The sequence below is a fragment of the Nymphaea colorata genome, chromosome 6, assembly GCF_008831285.2.
Source record: "Nymphaea colorata isolate Beijing-Zhang1983 chromosome 6, ASM883128v2, whole genome shotgun sequence".
In the NCBI taxonomy this organism is placed as follows: Eukaryota; Viridiplantae; Streptophyta; class Magnoliopsida; order Nymphaeales; family Nymphaeaceae; genus Nymphaea; species Nymphaea colorata.
Window position 1 is genome coordinate 20,441,633 of NC_045143.1, and position 21,654 is coordinate 20,463,286.

Sequence of the window (21,654 nt, forward strand, 5' to 3'; positions counted from 1 at the left end):
CCAAAGAACACAATATTGGTATTAGCAAATGGCCGCATAAGGGCATGTGGCAAGAAGAAACATTACTATGAAAGTGTTCTAAGAAGTATATTCAAATATTACTATGTTTTAGTATTTTATAAATCTGCTTCAATTTTTTGGACAGATTCATATGCATGGAGGGCCTCACATAATATTCCTTTTATCAACCACGAAGAGAAAATTGCAGAAATACATATCTTACATTTGCTGCTGCAGAAACGAAGAAAATTGCATGGCCCGATCAATGTGTTTGAGCGCCTGAAATGATTAAGACAAGAAAAGTTAAAGCGGGTACAACATTTCATTAAAGACAAGAGTGTGTTGTTTGTGCTGGATTCCAAAGTCCCACCGCCACCGCCCCTCAAAAATTAGACAACCACGCCAAAAAACACTGTTATCTTGTGATGCAAAACGCAGTCAAACATTCTCTTGGGATGTGAAACCTCTTTTTATTTCTTTAAGAACATTTCTTGTCACCATCTGAATTTGCAGACTCGAAACGAGCCTAGAGCCATGTGTCGAATTTTAAAAATTCAAATATGTTAAATTAATTATTTTACATAAAAAGAAGAAGAAGAAGAATAAGTGGCAACAACAACAAGAAGCTTATTTCATTGAAATTTTCAACCCGCTTTTGATACAAATGTCGCCCGCAATAGGCTTCGATGATAGGGCGGTGAATGAAAGTGGATCCCACCCCACCGTCCTCTTCGCTGTAATGTAATGTAAGTTCCGAGCACAACTCCCCAAATTCATCCACTAACCCAGTGTTGTTCAAATTAAATAAAAGACACATCGAATTTTGCCAAACGCAAGAGTCAAATATGGATTGGTTTATTAGAAATACAAAATAAAAAGCATTTGTACTGAAAATAGAAAATATTGATGGAAAAAATGAATGGTACGTGTATGATATAATTACATTTTTGCACCGACCGTCCGTTAACTAACTGAAATCAATACTTGAAACTATTTGTATCCCAAATTTTTTTTTGGGGAATGGTAAAACGCAAAACTCTACTCTAGTTGATAGAAAAATTGATTAATTTTTTTTTTAAGGAACATTTTAACTTTGAGGGTAGAGAGAAAGGAGGAAAAACATCTAGAAGACAAACACATGGTAGAGGAAAATTTAAAAGTCAATTTGCGGTCGGTTGGAAAATAGTAAGCCAACCATCGACATCCATGTCCCCCCGATTTGAAAATGTATAACCACGACACAATATCAAATTCTCATTAACGTTTTTGACGTATTAAAAATTTAAAATAATAAAAACAAGCAATAAAAGCTTCAAGAAAGTGAAGAAAAGAAAAAGAGTCGATTATTAGTATAGGAAGAGACAATTTACCATCGTAAGTTGGACAGGTAGAGTCGACGACTGGCTAAAGCCGTTTAACATCCCCACTGCGCTTTGAGTTTGAGGCGGACATTTTAGAAAGCCAAACACCGTGTCACAGGCCGACAACTCCAGACCGTGCGGCGCGGCAAACTCTCGCCAGTAAGCCGCAAACCTTCGCCTCGTTCAAGTGGGCGCAGATCACTTGAACGCTTTCTCGAAAACAAAGGACACAAATTTGCACAAAGAGTGTGGAAAGAAAACTCGCAATATATTTCACTTCAGAGAGAAGAGTACATCACGAGGGAAAGCAAGTAAGCTATTACACTTTACTTACAAGGATGGCCGAAGCCGCTTACAGAATTCTCGATGCCGACCATCCAAAACAAGGAATCCCAATATCACATTTAGGGAGCCGTTTTGGGAGGGTACTCCGACATAGGTGAACAAACTAGCTTACACCAAGACTCAACATAAGCAAAGTAAATACAGCAAAAGCAAATGACTGTACAGACTCTAGACGCAGGGGAACAGGCTCCCCCTTCAAATCAAGCGCCGGCCTCGGCGCTAACAGCTTCATGGTAGGTCAGGACTTCTTCTGGATGACTTCGCTTGAAGCGGAAGACATACTCCCATGTTGGCTGATCATCATCTACCCACTTGACCAAGTATCGCTTCGTTTCACCAAGATAGTTCACTTTGTGTCGAAGGATTTGGTCCAACTGACGGTCACTGGCACGCCGGGTAGAGGGAGCACGCTGCAAAATCGGTTCTCTCTGGGGCTGGCTTCTCTCCGGGTCTTCAGTATCGGCATAGAAGGGCTTGAGGTTGTAGATATGAAACACTGAATGCACCTTGAAGTCTGGCGGCAGATCTAATTTGTATGCCAGCTTCCCAATTCTTTTGACCACAGTGAATGACCCTTCATACTTTCTGATCAACGCTCGGTGTCGCCCACGGAAGATGCCCGAACGGTCTGGGTAAAGCTTGACAAGAACTTGGTCTCCCACTTGAAACTCGGCAGGTCTCCGATTCTTGTCAGCCCACTTCTTCATCTTCTTGGCGGCCTTGTGCAAGAATGCCTTAGCAATCTCCGTCTGTTCCTGCCAGTCTCTGACAAACTGGTAGGCGAAGCTGGGTCTTCCCTTCTCTTGGGCTGCAACTGTGTGAGGCATCAACGGCTGCTGCCCGGTGGCTACTTCGAAGGGACTGTGGCCTGAAGACTCGCTCTTCTGCAAGTTGTAACAGAATTGAGCCACATCGAGCAGCTTTACCCAGTTCTTCTGGTTGGCGCTGACAAAGTGACGTAGGTACTGTTCCAACAAAGCATTGATGTGTTCGGTCTGGCCATCAGTCTGAGGGTGGAAGCTTGTGGAAAACAGCAAGTCTGAGCCTAGCAACCGAAACACTTCACGCCAAAACTTGCCCGTGAAACGAGCATCGCGATCACTCACAATACTCTTCGACACACCCCAGTGCTTAACAATGTTCTTCACAAACATCTCCGCCGTCTTCTCCGCTGGACTCTTCTTTGTGGTTGGGATGAACGTGGCATACTTAGAAAACCTGTTCACAACAACAAAGATAGAGTTGTAGCCATCAACTCGGGGTAAACTCACAATGAAGTCCATGGAGATGCTTTCCTACGGACGTTCCGGAATAGGAAGAGGCTCGAGCAGGCCGGCAGGCTTCTGATTAGTCCCTTTGTCCTGCTGGCAGATGAGGCAAGTCTTTACATATGCCTCCACATCATCACGCATTTGAGGCCAATAGTAGCCACGTTCAAGAAGGGCCAGAGTCCGCTCCTGGCCTGGATGGCCAGCCCAAAGCGTATCATGTTACTCCTTTGTTAGCTCCCTTCGAAGATTGCCCCACTTCGGCACGAAAACTCGTCCGCCCTTGGTGAGGAGCAATCCATCTCGCAGCCAGAATCTCCGAGTCTTCCCCGCTTCAGCCAAGGCAACCAAGTGTTGGGCCGCTGAGTCTTGCCGCATCCCTTCACGAACCTACTCGAGGAGCGCACCCTCCAACTGTGCTTCGGAGGTCCCCGCCCGAGAGGCTGCAAGTTCTGCCTTTCTACTCAACGCATCCGCTACCACGTTGGTCTTTCCAACCTTGTACTTAAGAGCGAAATCAAACTCTGCCAAGAATTCCTACCAACGAGCCTGCTTCGAAGTTAACTTCTTTTGAGTCTTGACGTAACTTGTGGCCACATTGTCCGTCTTAATGACGAACTCTACCCCCAGTAGGTAGTGCCTCCATATGCGCAATCAATGCACAATGGCGGTCATCACCCGTTCATGCACCGTGTATCGCTTTTCAGGGTCCTTCAACTTCCGACTCTCATAGGCAATCGGATGACCGTCCTGCATTAATACCCCACCAATGGCAAAGTCTGAGGCGTCTGTGTTTACTTCGAAGGGCTTGGAGTGATCTGGCAACCTGAGGATGGGCTATTGTACAAGGGCACGCTTCAGGCCTTCAAAGGCATCCTGGGCGGACTGAGTCCAAATCTAGAATCTATTCTTCTTAAGTAGGTCAGTGAGGGGTGCCGCTATCAATGAGTACCCCGTGATGAACCGCCGATAGTAGTTAGCTAACTCAAGAAATGACCGCAATTCAGGCACATTTGAGGGCGGCTTCCATTCTTGAACAGCCTTCACTTTCTTCGGATCCATTCGCAGCTGGCCATTCCCTACAATGTGGTCGAGGAAACTGATCTCCCGCTGTCCAAAAAGACACTTCTCCTTCTTCACGAAGAGATCGTTTTCTTTGAGTACTTGGAACACCGTCTTCAAGTGACTGACATGCTCCTCAAGGTCGCTGCTAAAGACCACAATGTCATCAAGGTAGATCACCACAAACTTGTCAAGGTAAGGGTAGAATATCTTGTTCATTAGAGTCGAGAAAGTTACAGGGACATTCGTCAACCCGAATAGCATGACTAGGAACTCATATGCTCCATAGCGGGTGACGCAAGTGGTCTTTGGTTCATCACCTTCCACAATCCTGACCTGCCAGTAGCCAGAACGAAGGTCCAACTTAGAGAAGATCCTCGCCTTGCCCAACCGATCGAACAAGTCCGCAATGAGTGGCAATGGATACTTGTTCTTCACCGTCACCTTGTTCAAGGCGCGGTAATCCACACAGAGTCGCTTAGAGCCATCATGTTTTGTTTGGAACAATACAGGAGCTCCGAATGGTGCCTTAGAGGGGCGGATGATCCCTGACTCAAGCATGTCATCAAGCTGCCTTCACAGCTCCTTCAATTCGGCCGGTCCCATTCTGTAGGGGACCATAGCTGGTGGCTTGGCTCCGGGAACCATGTCAATTTCATGATCAACTTCACGCCTCGGGGGTAGGCGCTTGGGCAGCTCGGGGGGCATCACTCCCTCGAACTGCTTGAGGACTGAGGCTAGTCCTGGCGGAATGACTCTCGGCTGAGGGTCATCTTCTTCTAGATGCACGGCCACGAGGAATGTTTGTTCTCCATGACGCACGCCCTTCTTTAGCTGCATGGCCGACAACATCGGCTGAGACTTGCTTCTGATGGAGTGGCAGTGCACTGTGTGGGACTGATCCGCACCCATCAACGTCAATGTGTTGGTTTTTGGCAACATCATTGCATTCTGGCCTCGAAGGAACTCCATCCCCAAAATCACCTTGAAATCATCCAGAGGTACTACGGAGAAGTTAGTGACTCCCGTCCAGCCTTGAATCTGAACCGTTACACCCTTTGCTTCTCCTAGGATGAGCCTGGCTTCAGAGTTTACTGTTTTAAGGGTCCTCTGCTGCGGCACATGCTTCAATCCCACTCGCTCCGCCTCTTCTTTCGAGACGAAGTTATGTGTAGCCCCGGAGTCTACCATCGCAACAGTAGACGTTCCATTCAGAGTGATGTTTAGGTACATCAGCTCTTTGTTCACCAAACTGCTAGACGCTGCGCGGCTTTGTACAACATTGATCGTCTGAGCGGCACCCATTCGTGTCCGCCCTTCCTCGGTCTCGTCTTCAGTGGCCCTTGCGGCATTGGCCTGCCCGGTAGGTCTCACCCTCTTCGGACAGACGTGCGCTTGGTGCTTACCTCCGCAGACCTAGCAAGTCACTTCCCTTGGTGGCCCAGTGTAGTCCTTGCGAAAGAAGGTTTTTCTCTCGGTTGGCTTCTGGAACTCCGATTCATTTTTGTTGTGGTCTCGCCGGTCATCTCTCTTACCGCCGTGGTCGGACTTCTTCACAGCCTTGAAGGTATCAGTGTAACTTTTGCGTTGGGTATCTGCCAACCGCTCGGCTGCCACATATGCTTGCTCCAAGGTCTCTGGGTTCGATCTCTCCACGTCGGTCTGGGCCCAAGATTGGAGCCCTATGATGAACCAGTGAAGTTTGTCTTTTTCTGGCATCATAGGCACATCCAACATGACCTTCTGATAAGCCTGGATGTAATCCCTCAAGGCGCCAGTTTGCTTTAGGTTTGCAACCAACCTATAAGCATGCTTTTCGGCATCGACAGACATAAAGTACCCCTTCAATTGTTTGCGGAAGTCATCGAAGGTAGTAATCGTGCAATCACCATTCTCAATGTCTAGCATTTTCCGTCTCCACCAAGCCACAGCATCCCCCTCTAACAACATTGTTGCGGTCTTGATCTTCAGATTTTCTTCTACGACGTTCTGCAGGTCTAGGTAGTAGTCCACTTGGAACAGAAAGTTGTCGATCGCCCTCACATCTCGGCTACCACTGTACTTTGCCAGACGTTGAACGTCGACCCTACTGGTCCTCTCTTGGCTACTACTAGCTGAGTTTGTGCGTAGCAATCTCTGATTTGAAACCCGAAGTCCAGCAACTTCGTCCTGTAGGATCTTCACCAAGTCGGAGAGCGATCGGTTCATGGCCACTGACTCAGCCATCTGTTTCCGCATCAACTTCATCTCCTCCTTGAATCTGTCAAAGGTCTCGGCAGCAAAGCCGAGGGCTTCCTCATGGGTGGCCACACCTGCGACCAACCTATTCACCGTCTCTTCCAGGTTTCCCTGGTCATGGGCCGGGCTCGCCTCCTCTGGGCGGGCCGGCTCATTGCCTTTGGCACCTCGCAGATTGTATTGTGATGCCATGGCGTTCTCCTCAACAGCAGCAAGTCGGCGCGATGATCTACACCAACTCTCCGATCGCTTCCCCAGTTTGAACAGAGCCTAAGCTCTGATACCAGTTGTCACGGGCCGACAACTCCGAACCGTGCGGCGCGGCAAACTCTCGCCAGTAAGTCGCAAGCCTTCGCCTCGTTCAAGTGGGCGCAGATCACTTGAACGCTTTCTCGAAAACAAAGGACACAAATTTGCACAAAGAGTGTGGAAAGAAAACTCGCAATATATTTCACTTCAGAGAGAAGAGTACATCACGAGGGAAAGCAAGTAAGCTATTACACTTTACTTATAAGGATGGCCGAAGCCGCTTACAGAATTCCCGATGTCGACCATCCAAAACAAAGAATCTCAATATCACACTTAGGGAGCCGTTTTGGGAGGGTACTCCGACATAGGTGAACAAACTAGCTTACACCAAGACTCAACATAAGCAAAGCAAATACAGCAAAAGCAAAGGACTGTACAGACTCTAGACGCAGAGGAACACACCGAATACTTATTTTTAAATCGACTAAGAATTAGACAACTTCGACTTCTCTCTCCTAAATTTGTTTTGAGGAAGAAAGTATGGAATAACAAAAATGGGTGGGCCAACGGTCGACCACACTTAATGGAAGAGAAAGTCCAAGTTGGGCGCGAGTAGGTATTGACCGACACCCTCATGCGGTCAAAAAAATCCCCCTGCCCCCGTCGGCAAGTGGGTTAAGTTGGTCCACATCTGGTCAAACTACGGCCCGCTTGGCCGAGTCAGGGTCTGCCTCTAGCTTGACGAAGGCGACCTTGTGCTCATCAGCGTCTTTGGTCAACCATATGTGTTGACTCAGGTCATCGGCCTCCGCCATTGGCGGGCATCCACTTGTTTGTAGCCCCCGCCATTTTGTCTTTGTTGGTTTAGATAGTGGCACTCAAATTGAATAAAAAGTAAAACTCAAATTAATTTAATATAAAAGAAACTTATATATGGACATAATAAGACTGTAAATATGATCAATAATCGGCATTTTAGATGAATCTCGGCTAAGAGAAAGGCACGTGATGTGTGGAGCCGTGGCATTTCTTCAAAATACATTAAATGTAAGCGTGAGGGTTAAATAGCTACACAAAATTTAAAACAAAAAAACTTGAAAAAGGGTATTAACTATTAGAATTGTGATAAAAGCATGCCGATCAAAGAATAGCTAAATTTAAAGCGAACAGATTAATTATTTTTTCGCCTTTATTTGCAAAATTCCCGAGCTACGACGTACGAAAATAAACGTATATACACAAGTTCTAATTGAACTGGACTTTAACTGTTCACCGCTGTTTGCTCTTGAAAATCTATTTCAAGGATTGTTCTAATTCTAAATGCATTGCAGCTAACTCTTTAGTTGTCGCCTGTTTAAAATCTATTTTAAAGCATGAATTATATTTTTTTGAAGCAATTAAAAAAGGAGTACTTTAAGAGAGCAGAACTTCCCTCCTCATGTCATGAACCAGGAATATCTTATGAATAGATAGCTGTACTCGAGAACATTGGTGCGAGGGAGCATCTTTTTATTTATTTATTTAAAGGTGAGTGGTTCATTCCGCCGCTGTCCTTCTGGGTTTTCACATAGCATGCTTCAGAAACTTTTACGGTCCAGAGATAGAACACATTTGAACGTGACAGTAACCACTCCAAGACTCGAACCTGAGTTCTTAGAAGAGCCAGACCACCTTTTCGTTGGCACGAGGGAGCATGTTGTAGATGTCAATTTTGTAATCACGGGTTTGAATTTCATTATTCTTGTTCACTCAAAAAAGTCTATATATATATATATATATGAATGGTAACTTTGGCTTTTCATATTTGCCCAACTATTTAAGAACTGTTCCATCAAACATAATGGATGATTTAGGAAAAACAAGGAAATAAAATGAAGGTATTTTCATTGTATAGTATTTGTTCATATATTTTTTTTCTTGTATTTTTCTCTCTCAACCATCCATCTATTTTAGATAAACTAGATAAATGATTGAGTAATTCCATATAATCAGATTCGTTATTTTTTCAATATATATATATACACGACAAGTCAACATAATTCTGCTGCAAAGTCTACGATCGTACCAAAAGAACTATTTGTGAATGGTCGATATCATGCTCGATAAATTTGTCACGTTATATGGACCACAAATTTCATGTGGTACGAATGACTTCTGAGCTTCATCCCTATTAATAAATTTGTACTAAAAAGTTGATCGAGTAAAAACAAAACAAAGGGACCCAATTAAATGTTTTTGAATATTTCTTTGCTTATCTGCTTGAATAATAAATTACAATCCAATTTTTAAAAGTTAAAACAAATTGTGGACGAAATTTTAAGAGAACATTTCAAAGAGCTGCTTAGTAATAGTAAACGAAATAACTTTTGATATAAAATGATCAAAATATCCTTCTCAAAGCAAAAAATATCTTTCATTGGCCAAGGGAAGGATGGCGTTTTATGAGAAAGCATCTGCAAAATTTATATACAATAAATTCATGCTTTCACTGATGAATGCAAACTTAGTAGAGATATGTATTCAACTCAAATTTAATTAATGAGGATTGGCAACGAAAATACAATATGAACCTTGGTCTTAAGCCAGTTCCAAGCTTATATTGACATTAAACACATTTTACAGGTCCAAATTCAATGGGCTCTGAATAAGTTGGACGGACTCCCGTGGTTGCCGTCTTGCTCAGGGAATTACTCTCCTACACCATATTGGTCCCGAAGCAAGCTCGGGACCCCAGGTGCTAAGAAGATAGAAGGAAGACTACGTCCTCTCTTCCAGGTGATGGACTTCATAAACTCCCCGTTCACAAAGAAATGGAAAAAAAAAAGGTGGGATATGATGAAACTTATTGAACCATAACAAGAGTCATTTAAACCCCTCTTTGGACCATGTTTCCAAAGGCCAACTATCACCTGAGCCCCACTGTACCAACAAGTTTGGCTCATAATTAATGTTTTATGATGCATTAGCTAGATTGGCATATTCATTATGAGTACACCGAGGTCCCAAGGTAGCCCTGGATCTTAAGGTTGGGAGGAAGGAGGGGTGGCTTCGCCTTTCAGGAACTGCTATTCATTTTGAGTAATTGAGAAGTACTTCAATGATACCTAGCATCCACACTACACTTCTGATTCCTGCATCGGTTTAAGCTTCATTTATTGCTTGCATATGTTTCATGGACATGACTCTTGAATTTTGGGACTAATTCTCCAGTGAAGCAAAACCCTTACATTTGTACATAGAAATATTTTTGTTGGTACCACTGAGGGTATAAATTATTTAGTAGATCACTTTTACGTTCACATTTTTCAAACTTTTTCAGGTTAAACTTACATATGAGATTTAATTTGATTCATTTAGCATAACAAGCTGTAAGTCCAAATCCAACAAATCTGTAGTTGTCTTGAGTAATTTGAAAATAGGACGATTGTAATACACAGTTAATAACTCGATGAAATATTAATTTATGCTCTTAAAATCGCACGTAATGCACAAAAAACTGGATCAAACATGAAATTATGTTGCTAAAATGAAAAACTCTGCTGCGACATCTTCAGATTGAGCTGATTCAACTCATTTGTACCAGCTCTAGTTATTGTTCAGGTACCATTTACCAGGTTAGTTTCTTTGTTCACAAAGATTCAAGATCAGCTTTTGAAGAATGATTGGGAAAAGTTTTCCCATACTTTGATTCTTGGAAAGTCCGTCCCTTTTGCTGTGACTGTTTTTATGCATCTAACAACAGCCCAGAAAGCAGCAGCCTAAGTTTCTCAAAAATGTTGATAAGGTATTTCTTCTTATTCATAATTGAAAATCGTGAAAATTCAATTGGAAGTTAGGAGGACACTGGTAATATACATGAATGAAAAGGAACGGATGTGAGAGCTGATGAATAAGAATGAAAGAAGGTCTACAAGTAAGGACAGTCAAATTTGATGGGTCAAACTATATATATTGGGCAGAGAATATAAAAGCAGATTTGAAAGGTCTGTGATATTGGGAATACATAGATGGGTCTAAGAGAAAACCAGAGGATGATGATGAGAACTTTGAGATTGCTTATAGTGAGTGGGGCAAAAACAATTAAATAGTGGCTGAATCTTTTATAGCAGATCTTCAAAAGCTGAATGGAAAGAAACCAATTCAGTCATTCACAAGAGCAAGACAATAGAACCTCAGATTCCAAACTGGTAGTGGCTGATTATAGACAAAACACCGTCTATGTCTGTTTCATAAACAACACATTCACAAGGATTAAATAGCCGCACACAAGAGGAATCGACGATATATCCTCAACTACACACAATTAGATCTTGTTAAATGCTTAAAAAATGCTTCTCAACTATTAAAATTTTAGTCAAGCTCTGATACAAATTATACACAGAAGTCCAAAAGTTCCTTTCTTTAAAATGGTGCTACTTCGAGTGCAGTTTCAATGTCATCAAAACCAGATTTTGAAAGAGAATGATACAGGAAAAGTTCATAGCCTTCAGAGAAGCAGAAAGTGTCTTGATAAATACAAATAAGACCAGTGTATATCAAAAGGAACCATTTTTGAAGATTAAATCTTATAAAAATAAAGACAAAGGTTTTTGGAAAGGTCTACTCAACAAAAAATAGTACTCATCCAAACAAATTTGAGCATCCAGCTGACCACAACCCAAAACTAATACACCAAGAGACGAGACAAACAACAAACCCCTTAATTGGCAACAACTGGAAAACATTCTCCATACAACACCAAATTAAGGAAAAACAAACATAACCAAGGTGATCACACACACCCCATATCACAGCCGTCACAACAACACATTTCTAGCTTTTGTTTTGCTAAGTGAACACCAAATCTCACTCCCCCGATCCCAACAGAACAATCTGAATACCAAAATTATATAGGATGAATACGAAAAAGAGAATAAATTCTAAAAGTATTTGAAAGTTCTCTTCATCTTTTTCATCATCATTGAAATGTTTTCTAAATTGTGCCTCAAGAAACGGTTTAGAATTTTCAAAATGGATCAGATAGTTATCACAGCTGTTTTAAAAATACAACTAACTCGATGAACTCAAGTCGAAAAATATCAAGTCTTCTCAAAAACACAAAGTTCCACTTTTTTTCAAATATGCATAAAAGAAAACCTTAGTAATACAGAGATAAAATCAGGATTTACATGAACAACATAAGGTTTCATCATAAAAAAGAAAAATGAAAGCATTCATAGAAAGAATTTCATTTGGTCTGGCCAAAAGGCAAGTATACTGGATGAATCATGGTGGCATATTGAGGTCACTATGATGACTGAAACAAACTGCTCCTCTTTTATGTGTACAGTATACCTCCCTCTAGAAACCCTAAGATTACCACTAGAAACTTGCTTTGAGGAGAGGAATCCGGTCTTCATGCAACTTAGGTGAAGCCTTCATCTTCTCTCTTGCTCACTTTTCGACGAGAAAATCTCGAAGAATAAAAATCTCAGGCAACTGGCCGGTCGTAAAAAGTTGGGTTAGTATTCCCAATTGCGGCGATAATGGGTTGTTTCTTCCTCAAACCTCGCTGGTAAATGATGGTTCGCTCAGCCAAACTTTGTGATTGTGAGGGGAAACTCTTGAAATATCTGATTAAAGAAGTGGGTGAATCCTAGGCTACGAATATCGCTTCTAACAACTTTTAAGACAACCACCAAGCAGGACTTGAGCATGCATGTCCTTGACTCTGTGCCGATCAGCAACACCAACGCCCAGTCGACACCTAATCATTACAAAAACAGAAGCAACTTGGAGAGCACTTCAATGATCTGATACCATGTTAGGAAAATAGGATCTCTAAAACTCCCTCAAAAGAGTACAGCACCCAATCTATTCAAGACATAAGCATAGATGTAATCTACACCTCACAAGAAGAAATTTGTTCAGCAATGAGACAAACCATGCACGAAGGCACCAAGCCTTGTTGCCAACACAACAATAATTGCACTAAGGGTCAAGAAACAAGCTGATATACAGTAGCTCACAAGACGGCACCACAACTCAACAGAGAAACACACGATAGAATGCGAAGCAATCTTTACTGGGCTGTAAAACAGCCTCGCTTAAAATAGGCTAGAAGAAGGCTTTATATATGAAAGAGTGGGAAGTTTTTGGAAGACCCAACAGCTAGAAATGTAACTGTTGGGGACTCGTCTCCTAAAAAAAATAAATATAAAATATAAAATAAAATACAGAAAAAATAAATATAAAAAGAAATAATGAATACAAATAAATCCTATGCACCAGTTTATATATACATATATGCATAATATACAACTGAACCATATGAGTACTTACAACTATTTTCTAATAGATAGTGCCCCAGGCCTACATGTGCTCTGCAATGCTTTTCACAAAAGCTTTTATGCATTATGATTAATGTCATTAAGAAAATATCTAAATTACTAAGTCAATTAAATTTAATATAAAAAAAGTAGAGACAATATCAACATTACTTTTCATCAATTAACTGCCTCCATCAATATGAAAATGATGACTCATGGGTGCAAATAATGAAAAATCTCTACTAAGAGAAAGTCTCTTTATATTTGAAGTTGTGGGATTCCTTGAAAAAGTTAAGTATCCTTGTAGAACATAGAATTAAGTATATGAACAAAATAAATATTTGAAAAAAGGATTTTACAGGCCCCAATTGTCATAAAAATGCCAACACAACAAAAATTACTAAGAGAACATAATAACTTTTAGCACCTTTATGTTGGTTTTCAAAATTCTCAAGCTATAACACATACAAGATAACGGTTGGTTCAATAAGATCAAATAGCAAAGTTCGAAAAGGCTATTCGGAAGCTGGAAAAAGTAAAGTGGGGCATTTCAGGTCCATATTAAATTAGACCGAATTGACTTCTCAAATAAATCTAAATTATTCAAATTGGAGCCTCCTTATGGAGCATACCAGCATACACATGCCTCAAATCTGACCAGACATGCTTGTATCAGTCATAAAGGTAAAACCAATAATTCAAACTCTATCAAAATTGACTTGCTTAATACCTAAGCTTCAAATCTGTTACCACCCTTTCGAAAGGTGATGTGGCCACCTTTCAGTTTGTAAACACCATTTATGAATGTTGGAACCTGGATCATCCTGTATCCATCACTTAAGTACCGTTCCATCTCCTCATCATCCTTCAAATAAATTAAATAGCAGTCGTATTCGTCTTCAAAAAGCGGAGAAGGATTATGAGTAGCACACCTTCTTGTTTCAAAGACAACCTCGAGTCTATCTGCAACAACTTGGAGGGGGACATTAAGCGATGGAACCATGAAACTTTTGGGATTTCAATGCAATATTCTTCAACTAAAGAGAAGCCAACTTTACAGACTTGGACATTTTTAGGAAGGAGAAACAGCAGGTACTGACCCTCATGGATTCCAGGAATGGTGCATGAAATCAAATGTTGAAATTTAGCCTGCTTTCAAATAAAGAAAGGACACAACCTTGTGCGTTAAAATTAAGAAATACAATAAAGGAAAGGAACAAATGAACCAATCTGTTTCTATTTTCCATCACGATATTGAGCAACAAGAATTGTACCTGTAAGATTCTCCTTCCATAATCTGACCAAAGCTTTCACAAGAGTGTAGGTCTAAATATTCCAGTGACTTCAAATTTTCTAGGCCAGGAACATCGACAACATTCCAACATCTATCCAGGTTTAGTATTCTTAGATCTTCTAGGGATGAAACGTCGGTAACAATTTTCAGATTATCACAGTTGCTGGCATGAAGAATGTGCAAAGAGGATGGAAGTTGGGGTAAATGTTTAAGATTCCGACATGCATCAATGCTGAGGATCTGTAGTTGGTTGAGTTTTTCTACTGAATTAGGAACCACACTTAATGAAGCACAATTCTTAAGGTTGAGTTCCCTTAGAGATGCCAAATCACCCATTTTCTCTGGCAAAGCAGAAATGTCTTTGCAATCTTGAAGGTTGAGAGTTTGTATGGAACTCAATTGACAAATGGTGCTGCCAAGTTCCTGTAGATTCTTACAGTTTCTCATGCTCAAGAATTCTAGTTCCTTAAGGTGCCCAATTGGTTCATCAAATTTTACCAAGAACCCAAGACCTTCAAGCACGAGTCTCTTTAAGTTCTTTAGGTTTGAAATATCTGGAATTCTTTTTATAGCAGAACAGTTAGAGATGTCAAAAATTGTTAAAGAGGATGGGAGATGGGGCACAGATTGAAGATGCCTACATTGATTAAGACTGCGGTGCTGTAATTGGTTGAGATCACCGACAGAATAAGGAACTTCTGTTAGCGACTCACATTTACCAAGGATGAGCACTCTTAGAGCTGTCAAATTTCCTAATTGCTCTGGCAAACTGGACATTCTTCTACAAGATCGCAGATTGAGGGATTGTAGGGAACTCAATTGACAAATGTTGCTGGGTAGCTTCTTTAGAGGAGCACGATAAATTCTCAGTGACTCCAATTGCTTGAGATGTTCAATTGATTCATTGATTTCCTCAAAATTAATGCAAAAATCTAAAGCTAACTTCACTAGGCTTGGGAGATGAGCAAAATTAGGAGACTCAACCAGATCTAAACAGTTAACAACCTCCAAGACCTTCAACCTCTCGAGCAAATGATGAGAATCTGAGAATAGATAAAAGACTTCGTTCACATGGTAATAGGTGACTTGCAAGCAATGCCAGGTCGATGGGGGAAGTTATTATTAGGAGTAGACAAAGTGCCAGCATCCACAAAAATTTAAAAGACAATGAACTTTATAACTTCATAAATTTGAAAGCAGGAAAGCTGTTTTTACTGTCTCCCTCATGAAGAGGTGACCTCTATCCAAGTTCTAAGGGCAAAGCTACTCTCTCTCTCTCTCTCTCTCTCTCTCTCTCGCTCTCTCTCGTAGATTCATGTAGATGGTGTGCCTGATGAAAATTTGTTAAGCTTTTAAATGAGAGCATTCTACAGGGTCTTTAACTCAGGCTACCTGACCCCGGCCTGACATCTACACCCAGTTAAGGGTGAAATGTAAAAAAGAGCATCTCTCGCCATAATGATGAAGTCGTGTGCTTTCTCACAAGTAATAGAGGCAAGAGATTTCACATGAGCTTTTTTCAATTTTCCTGTTAACTATCAACCACCACATTTGTTATTTTCTATGGGATCCACATCTTACCAAGTCAATTGATTGCAGGATTCTTTTTGGTATCAAGCATGACCATAGCTGAAGGACCACTAGTTCCTCAAGATTGCATTCATCATCTTGTTGCATCATCCTTTTGATAGAAATCTAGCACCAATATCTGTAACCAGAAAATAGCACTCACGCAGAAAGATAGATAGATAGAGAGAGAGAGAGAGAGAGAGAGAGAATGAAAACAAGAAAAAGCTGAGGAGAAGAAGCCGTAGCCAAAATGGTTTGCACGGCCTCTATTTATAATCTCATTTCCAGAATTCTAAGAGTCTGCAATCGTAGAATCCTAGGACATTAATTACATCATAAAATCCTAGGAGACTTCACATATTACAAGGATATTAACTACAACATAGAATTCTAGGAGACTTCACATATTACAAGGATATTAACTACAACATAGAATCCTAGGAGACTTCACATATTACAAGGATATTAACTACAACATAGAATCCTAAGAGACTTCACATATTACAAGGATATTAACTACAACATAGAATCCTAAGAAACTCTTCACATGTTACAAGGACATTAAATATCTTAACACATTTTACAAGGATGTGGAATCCTAAGAGACTCCTCTTTCAATGTGTTGGTGGAGGATTTATAGTTTAACACCCTCCCTCAAGTTGTGCATGGTTTTGCACCATGTACAACTTGCCTTTTAGAAACCAGAATCGTTGCTTCGTTAATCCTTTTGTAAATAAGTCTACAACTTGTTCATCTATACGAACATAAATAGGTTGAATCTCCTTGTCTTCCACCTTTTGTCTAACAAAGTGTTGATCAATCTCAATGTGCTTTGTTCGACCATGTTGTATAGGATTAAAGACAATGTTAATAGCGCTTTGATTATCACACATTAACATTGAGGTTTTAATCTTTTCTCCAATGCCTTCTAGCAAATGTCTAACCCATGTAACTTCAACAGTACCTACAACCATGCATATGTATTCAGCTTCAGTGCTGGATCTTGCTACTGCCTTTTGCTTTCGACAACTCCAAGACACAAGATTACGTCCAATGAAAATACAAAAACCAGAAATGGACTTTCTTTGATCGGGGTCTCCAGCCCAATCTGCATTTGTGAATGTCATAAGTTGATGTCATGTAGTTATATTTTCATTCTTACCATAAACCAAGTCATCTCCTATCCCTTTAAGATATCTTAATATTCTTTTGATAGCATCCATGTGAGTATCTCTAGGTGCATGCATAAATTGAGATACTTGATTCACAACATATATAATATTTGGTCTAGTAAATGTAAGATATTAAAGTGCCCCAACAATACTTCGATATTGCGTAGGATCTTCATATAACTCCCCATCCTGAGCACTTAGTCTTTGATTTAGAACACTAGGAGTTCCAACAGGCTTACAATCAGACATACCTGACTTTTTCAGTAGATCTAACGTGTATTTCTGTTGTGTCAATGTGAGGCGATTATTGCGCCTATCAATCTCCACTCCAAGAAAGAATCGTAAATCACCAAGCTCTTCATTTTGAAGTTTTACATCATCAAAACTTTAGCTTCTTCTATGTGTTTTTCTGAATTGCCTGTGATAACAATATCATCAACATATATGAGAAGTAAAGTAAATATGTTTTTTTTTCGATAAATGAAAAGAGAGTAATCTAGAGGACATCTCCAAAAACCACATTCTTGAATCTTGCAGGAGAAACTGTCAAGCCACGAGCGTGATGTATGTTTAAGTCCATAAATAGATTTTCTTAGTTTACAAACCCATGCATGAGAGTCTCCTTTCGTATATCCTGGAGGTTGTTCTATATATACTTCCTCCCTCAAATCACCATGAAGAAAAGCATTCTTCACGTCCATTTGATGTAGTCTCCATCCATATTCAACTGCCAATGATATAATCACGCGAATTGTTCCCATTTTGATCACAAGGTTGAATGTCTCATCATAATCTTCTCCATATTGTTGTGTAAATCCTTTTGCTACTAACCTTGCTTTGTGTCTTTCTATGCTGTCGTCAGGCTTGCATTTAATTTTGTACACCTATTTAGAGCCCACTATGTTCTTTCCGTGTGGCCTTGGAACGATCTCCCATGTTCCACATTCATGCAAGGCATCCGTTTCTTCTTTCATAGCCTTCCTCCAATGATGTGATTTTGATGCTTGATCAAATGAAGTAGATTCTTCCTCCTTGCCAACTTTTGCCATGAATAACTGAAAATCAAGTGATAAAGAATCATAGCTAACCCACCTGTGAATGGGATGACGAATGCATTGGGATCTTCTAAGGTGGGGCATGTTGTCTTCTTCACTGCGAGCATCTTTGTCCCTTAGTCGTCGACTGTAGATAAGACCCGAATACCGATGTGAATCATTGCTCTGTTCTTCATTATTGCTTTCGTGATGGCTTGATGACCGTGTTGGATCTTCTTGATTTTCACTTTGAGCCATATCCGACAGTTGTATTGCTCTCTCTGGATCTTCACCTTGAGGCACAACATTTTCTATAACAGGATCTGCATTGAATAACTGTGTACTAGTCCAGGGATCATAAGATTCAATGGTCATAGACATTTCATTTGTATCATCAAAACTATGTTCATCAAAAACAACATTTCTTGAAGTTTTGATACGTTTAGTTGTTGGATCATAGCATCGAAAACCTTTATATTCATCAGCATATCCAACGAATCTACATTGAATAGCTTTGTCTTGAAACTTGTTTCTGAAGGCAGTATCAACGTGAACATAGCATGCACAACCAAAAACCTTAAGTTCTTGTAATCAGGTTGTTTGCCTAAGAGTGTAAAATATGACCATTTAGTCATCAAGAGTGTCATACGCAAACAATTTATTATGTATACAGCAGTATGGAAGACTTCAGTCCACAAAGAAATGGGCACATTAGTATCATGCATCATGCTCATGGCGCTTTCAACTATATGTCGATGTTTTCGCTCAACTACACCATTTTGTTGTGGTGTGTAAGGGCAGGAGATTTGTCTAGTTATCCCTTTTTCACATAGAAATTCAATAAAATCAAGCGAGGAATATTCTCTCCCTCCATCACATTGAAAATGCACCACATTGGATAAAAATTTGGTTTGAATCATGGCATAGAAGTTTCGAAATATGTGGGGTACTTCTGATTTGTATTTCATGAAGTAAATCCAGGTGAAACGTGAGTAAGAGTCAATGAATAAGACATGATATCTTGATCTAGACATGGAATCAATAGGGGCTAACCTCCATACATGAGAAAAAATAGCTTCAAAAGATTTGGAAGCCTTTTGATTTATATTATGGAAAGGTAAAACATAACTCTTACAAAGTCCACAACTTGAACATTTTTTGACACTTGAAGTAAGAGGTAAGCTTGATCTTGGAATGAGACTGTATGTGACAAGTTTTTCAATGAAATGTCGACCATAGTGTCCTAGCCGACTATGCCATAGATCAGACTCCAAAAATTGGTTAGGGCCCCTTACTTTTGATTGAAAATGACAAGAACTTGGCACTGATGACGCATTATGAGAAAGAAAAAATGTCTTCAATCCTATATCAAAAGTGGATGAATCCTTGGGTAGACATTCCTTGAGGACATACATATTCCCTTGACGCTCCCCTCTAGCGAACATTTTCTTCGCTTGGAGGACCTTGACATAGACAGAAGAATGTGTGAATTCAACAGAAGAACTTGTATCATCAATGAGTTTAGAAATGGATATGATGTTCTTTTTGATATTGGGAGCAAGAACAACATTAGACAGTGATAGAGATGAGGATGACAATGGAATATGTGCATTTCCAATATGTGTAATGGGATGAGATTTTCCATCACCTGTTATAATGCAACTTCTACCGTACTGAGGGGATAAGTTAGTCAATTTACCTGCATTTCCTGTCACATGGGTAGCTGCACCTGAATCCAAGAACCATTCTCCCTGCTCATTTTGCTTTTTAGTCATCTTTGAGAATGCGGTCATCAATAGCTGCTGCATATCTTCGGCGGTGGATTTAGAACTTTATCCTCCTTGTTTATAATCATGTTTTACCCATTTGTTTTTATTTTGAGGATTAAACCAGCATTGTGCCTTCATGTGCCCTTTCTTGTTGCACTGAAAATAAATTGGTATTTTTCTTGAAGTATCCAAAGGAGACATACCTTGGTTATGTGGTGTTGGTAGAATGCCACGACCACCATGATTGGAGTTCCCATGGCTCTTACCAAACTTTACATTCATAGCCAACACATTTTGGGAGTTCCCTTGATCAGTCATTTCAATGACTCTTTTCATATTCATTTCATGTTGGAGAAGTTTACCTTGTAGTTCGTTGAAGGAAGGCAGAACAGGAAGGACCTCAAGAGCTGTAATAAAAGCATGATAATCATGCCCAAGTTCATTCAAGGTTTGCTGCACCTTTTCCTTATCAGAAATGTTATTCCCTGAGGCAACAAGTTGGTCTGCAACAGCTTTAATACGCCCTAAATAATCCATGATAGATGTTGAACCTTTGCTCAAATTCTAAAATTCTTTTTTTAAGTACATAATTCGAGCTTCTGATATATGAGAAAAGGTATCAGCAAGGGTTTTCCATAATTCTTCTGCAGTACAGTCATCAGAAACTGAAAGTAACACTTGTTGAGATAGAGTAGACAAAATATACGCAACTAGACTTTGGTCACGTCTCATCCACACAACATGTTCAGGGTTGCTGTCTTCATGAACAACAATAACTTCTCCAACCTCATTTTTTATTTCCTGCAAAACGGATATTGATGGAGCCATTGTTGAACCATCGAGATGTCCAAAGAGGCCTTGACTTCTTATGAAATGCATGATTTGCCTTTTCCAGATCAGATAATTCTCATGGTTGAGTTTTTCGGTAATAAGGTGAGGAAGAAAACTTGAGGACATGCCAGAATGCGAAAGCTTTTCCATGACAGCAGAAAGGAAGGGTATACAAGTAGAAGATGAGAGGGAAAGAAGACACAATATAACAAGATGTATCCTTAGGTAAGCAAGAAGAAAAAAAGAACAAGAATTACGCAAGAGAAAAGTAAATTCAGGATGGAGATAAAATGAGAAAAGAGTTCTAACCAGATCAGACCTGTTTGGCCATTTAGTTAGGTGGAGATAACGTAACCTGACTCTGATACCATAATAGAAATCTAGCACCAATATCTGTAACCAGAAAATAGCACTCACGCAGAAAGATAGAGAGAGAAAGAGAGAGAGAGAGAGAGAGAGAGAGAGATAATGCAAACAAGAAGAAGCTGAGGAGAAGAAGCCGTAGCCAAAATGGTTTGCACGACCTCTATTTATAATCCCATTTCCAGAATTCTAAGAGTCTCCAATCGTAGAATCCTAGGACATTAATTACATCATAGAATCCTAAGAGACTTCACATATTACAAGGATATTAACTACAACATAGAATCCTAGGAGACTTCACATATTACAAGGATATTAACTACAACATAAAATCCTAAGAGACTCTTCACATGTTACAAGGACATTAAATATCTTAACACATTTTACAAGGATGTAGAATCCTAAGAGACTCCTCTTTCAACGTGCTGGTGAAGGATTTATAGTCTAACACCTTTGTTTATCATGAGGATGCTATAGTGGAAAATTATGCAGAGAGTATGTATCCTGTATTGTTGTTTTAGTAGTATCCATGTACCAACACTCCACATTAGTGTGTTTCAATTGCAACTATCTCACATTCTTGGGAAGTTGCAGGTGACCACCTCCAAAGTGGCATCTAGAAGCGTGAAGCACCTTTAAATCACTCATTGTTGCAAAAGCGTCATGTCTGATTATGCACCTTTCTTCCTCTCCGTGGATAGAAGGACGAAGGACCATGGCTTGGATCTTGTCCTTTCCACTACCCTATTATAAAACATAGAGAATGTAAGCCAGCATAAAAGGAAAATACA

The 21,654-nt window shown here is 40.2% G+C and overlaps 1 protein-coding gene across 3 annotated transcripts; it reads right to left on the reverse strand.

Moving 5' to 3' along the window:
- Nucleotides 1-11,636: 11,636 nt before the first annotated feature.
- LOC116255472 (disease resistance protein RPV1-like) lies at nt 11,637-17,284 on the reverse strand. 3 transcript variants are annotated; one of them, XR_004172872.2, is made up of 2 exons: nt 13,562-17,284; nt 11,637-12,269 (listed from the first exon to the last, which is right to left on the reverse strand). XR_004172872.2 is itself a non-coding variant. In XM_031631306.2 (2 exons), exons 1-2 carry the CDS (start codon nt 14,900-14,902, stop codon nt 12,179-12,181), a joined length of 888 nt encoding a protein of 295 aa, XP_031487166.1. In that variant the 5' UTR covers nt 14,903-15,238; the 3' UTR covers nt 11,683-12,178. The 3 variants fall into 3 exon arrangements, 1 of the variants encoding a protein (XP_031487166.1); XM_031631306.2 differs by having other exon boundaries at nt 11,683-12,269; nt 14,106-15,238; XR_007573535.1 differs by lacking the exon at nt 11,637-12,269 and having other exon boundaries at nt 13,387-13,980; nt 14,106-17,284.
- Nucleotides 17,285-21,654: the final 4,370 nt, after the last annotated feature.